This window comes from Cebus imitator, unplaced genomic scaffold, assembly GCF_001604975.1.
Source record: "Cebus imitator isolate Cc_AM_T3 unplaced genomic scaffold, Cebus_imitator-1.0 Scaffold285, whole genome shotgun sequence".
Taxonomy (NCBI): Eukaryota; Metazoa; Chordata; class Mammalia; order Primates; family Cebidae; genus Cebus; species Cebus imitator.
The window spans coordinates 1,909,542-1,912,638 of NW_016107600.1; the positions used below are offsets into that span (position 1 = coordinate 1,909,542).

The window sequence follows — 3,097 nt, forward strand, 5'->3', positions numbered from 1 at the left end:
AAAAATTAGCCAGGCGGGGTGGCAGGTGCCTATAATCCCAGCTACTCAGGAGGCTGAGGCAGGAGAATTGCTTGAACCCAGGAGGCAGAGATTGCAGTGAGCCAGGATCATGCCACTGTACTCCAACCTGGGTGATAGAGTAAGACTGCAGCAACAACAACAAAAAAAGGCCCAGCACTTTGGGAGGCTGACCCGGGCAGATCATGAGGTTTGAGACCAGCCTGGCCAAAATAGTGAAACCCGTCTCTGCTAAAAATTCAAAAATTAGCTGGTTGCGGTGACACACACCTGTAGTCCCAGCTACTCAGGAGGCTGAGGCAGAAGAATCGCTTGAACCCGGGAGGTGGAGGTTGCAGTGAACTGAGGCCAGGCCATTGCACTGCAGCCTGGGGGACAGAGTGAGACTGTCTCAAACAGACAAAAAGATCTTTAAAGCTAGGTGCAGTGGCTCACGCCTGTAATCCTAACACTTTGGGAGGCCAAGGCAGCTGGATCACGAGGTCAAGAGATCGAGACCATCCTGGCCAACATGGTGAAACCCCCTCTCTACTAAAAAAATACAAAAATTAGCTGGGCGTGGTGGCATGAGCCTGTAGTCCCAGCTACTCCGGAGGCTGAGGCAGGAAAATTGCTTGAACCGGGGAGGCGGACATTGCAGTGAGCCCAGATAGCGCCACTGCACTCCAGCCTGGCACCTGGTGACAGAACAAGACTCTGTCTCAAAAAAAAAAAAAAAAGATCTTTAAAGATCTAGAAAAGGCAGTCCCCAAAACAAGAATTGGGTAGTGTTGGCCGGGTGCGGTGGCTCATGCCTGTAATCCCAGCACTTTGGGAGGCCCAGGCAGACAGATCGCCTGAGGTCAGGAGTTTAAGAGCAGCCTGACCAACATGGAGAAAACCCTTCTCTACTAAAAATTAGTCAAGTATAGTGGTGCATGCCTGTAATCTGAGCTACTTGGGAGGCTGAGGCAGGAGAATCGCTTGAACCCGGGAGGTGGAGGTTACAGTGAGTCGAGATAGCACCATTGCACTCCAGCCTGGGCAACAAAAGCAAAACTTCCGTCTCAAAAAAAAAAAAAAAAAAGAATTGGTTAGTGTTTATGTAACATAACCAGAGGAAAAATGTTTCACAGGAATGAATATTTTACTCCACTGTGCAGCAGGTTTTATTTACCAAAGCTTGGGTGTGAAATCTGAAATTTTGGTGTATAAATTCCAGTCAAGAACAGCCCACTCAGTCTTCTGAGAGAACTCTCTGGCACATTAGGACCCAGGCTGAGAGGTAAGCAGGAGGGGAAGAAAAAAGGAAAGGCCTGCGGGCATTCTGGGCTTTTTTGTGCTGGGAGGATTGAGAGAAGAGAGACCTAAATATCAGGAACCTTTGCCTATGGGGTCTAGCAGGTTTTGGCAGCTCTCCAAGCTGTACTAATAGGGCACCACCAGGGAGTGCGGGTTCTCCCGATCATCCATGGCCTCTCACTCTGAAAAGGGGATGAAGGTGGTAGATCCCCAAACTGCTGAAGCCCAAATGTTATGTGTACCTCTCATACAGAGCTCTGGGAGGAATGAAATGAACTTGGTCAGGTTCCCTCCCTACCCCAAACAGATAGTGATCTCAGCTCCATCACCCTCCCTCAAGAAGGAAGACACAGTGAAAGGCTATTTCTGTAGCGCACTTTATAGACCAAAGCTTGGACAAGAGGTGGAGGCTGAAGACCTGAGAAGCTGAGTCAGGGAAGACAGATTCCAGCCCTCCCTCAAGGCAAGCCTCTTTCAACACACCTTGGAACTTCTAAACACCCGTTCCCATTGTCATCCTCTTCTGGTCTAGAGAACTCAGCTCTTTCTGGGTTGGGGAGTACCTTTATCAGAAGGGAATGAAGGAAATCCCATCACCCGTTCCACCCCTCTGGGCCAGCTCAGTCTGTGGCCTCCATCTTGGTCCCCCGGGGCACCAGGAAGATGGTCCCATCAGCAGCCTGTTGCAGCGCGTACTCTTCAGGAGAGTAGCTGTTGCCTGATTCATCCCGAAGGTGCTGGAAAATGTCACGATATAGCTCTGTCAGCTGTTGGCGCATGACCTCCAGGGTCCGGTCGGCCTCCCCGCGGGCCCTGAGAAGCCGCTCCCGCTCACTGCTCAGCCGCTCCAGCTCCCGCTCCAGCTGCACTATGGTTTCCAGCTTCCTCTTGCGGCAGTTCTGGGCTGCCACCTTGTTTTTGCCCCGTCGTCGGATGTCCCGGACTAGCGCCAGCTGGCTCTCTGTCAGCGGGTACCTTGCCAATAGCTCATTAAAGTCGTCTACCGGCAAGTTGACAATCTTGTCTGTAGGAAAAGGAATCTTCATGGCCAAGGCCCGACGTTCATCCCGACTCCCTGCCTCCCCGCGTGCAGTGGGCTTAGCCCGCACAGGGCCTGAGGAGGGCTCTAAGGCCGAGGGGGTCTCAGCAGCTGGCAAGGCATAGTTGGAGTGGGCCAAGGAGTTGGGCATGAGTGAGTAGGGGTACTCCACTGGGTACATCTCTACGTATTCGCTGCGCCGCCGACCAGCCTCTGTCCCCTCCAGCTCAAGGGATTCAGCATCGCTATAGTTGAGGGATAATCCCGAGTCGGATTCTGGGTCTTCTTGGGGCTTAGGTGGCCCCACTGGCAGCCCAATGTCCAGGAGGGCTAAGGGGTCTTGGAGCGGCTCACTAAGCAGGCCTGAGAGGGTCAGTGGTTTGGAGACTGGTATGGCCATGTTGCCAAAGGAGTATGGGGGATCTGGTACATGGGATGTGGTTGCTGGGAGCTCATAAGATGGTGGAGGAAGTGGGAAGCCAGCATCTGGGTGGATTGAGCAGGGGCAGTAAGCTGTGGGTGGTGGAGGTCCAAGGTATGGGGCTGGGGCTTGGGGTTCAAACGATGGCTCACTTGGAGCATTTAGACCCTGTAAAGAAAGACACAAAGAGATTTGGAGATAGACTAAGGAAGAGAAACCAACACTCTCTCAGGACCAAGCTGAATTCTTCTGAAAGACCCAGTGAGATAATAACAAGGAAACAAAGTTGCCACAAATCTTTGGAAGCTTCTTGCAAAGTTGTGATACAGTTGTTCCAA

At 52.1% G+C, this 3,097-nt stretch overlaps 1 protein-coding gene across 5 annotated transcripts in view; it reads right to left on the reverse strand.

Annotated features, from left to right (window-relative positions):
• Window positions 1-1,658: 1,658 nt before the first annotated feature.
• The window catches only part of NFE2 (nuclear factor, erythroid 2), a 9,905-nt gene continuing 8,466 nt past the window's right edge, over window positions 1,659-3,097 (reverse strand). For all 5 annotated transcript variants that reach the window (XM_017501876.1, XM_017501878.2, XM_017501879.2 and 2 more), the window contains exon 3: window positions 1,659-2,927. In XM_017501876.1, the coding sequence (XP_017357365.1) occupies window positions 1,920-2,927 (1,008 nt within the window). In that variant the 3' untranslated portion in view covers window positions 1,659-1,919. The remainder of the gene's footprint in view (window positions 2,928-3,097) is intronic.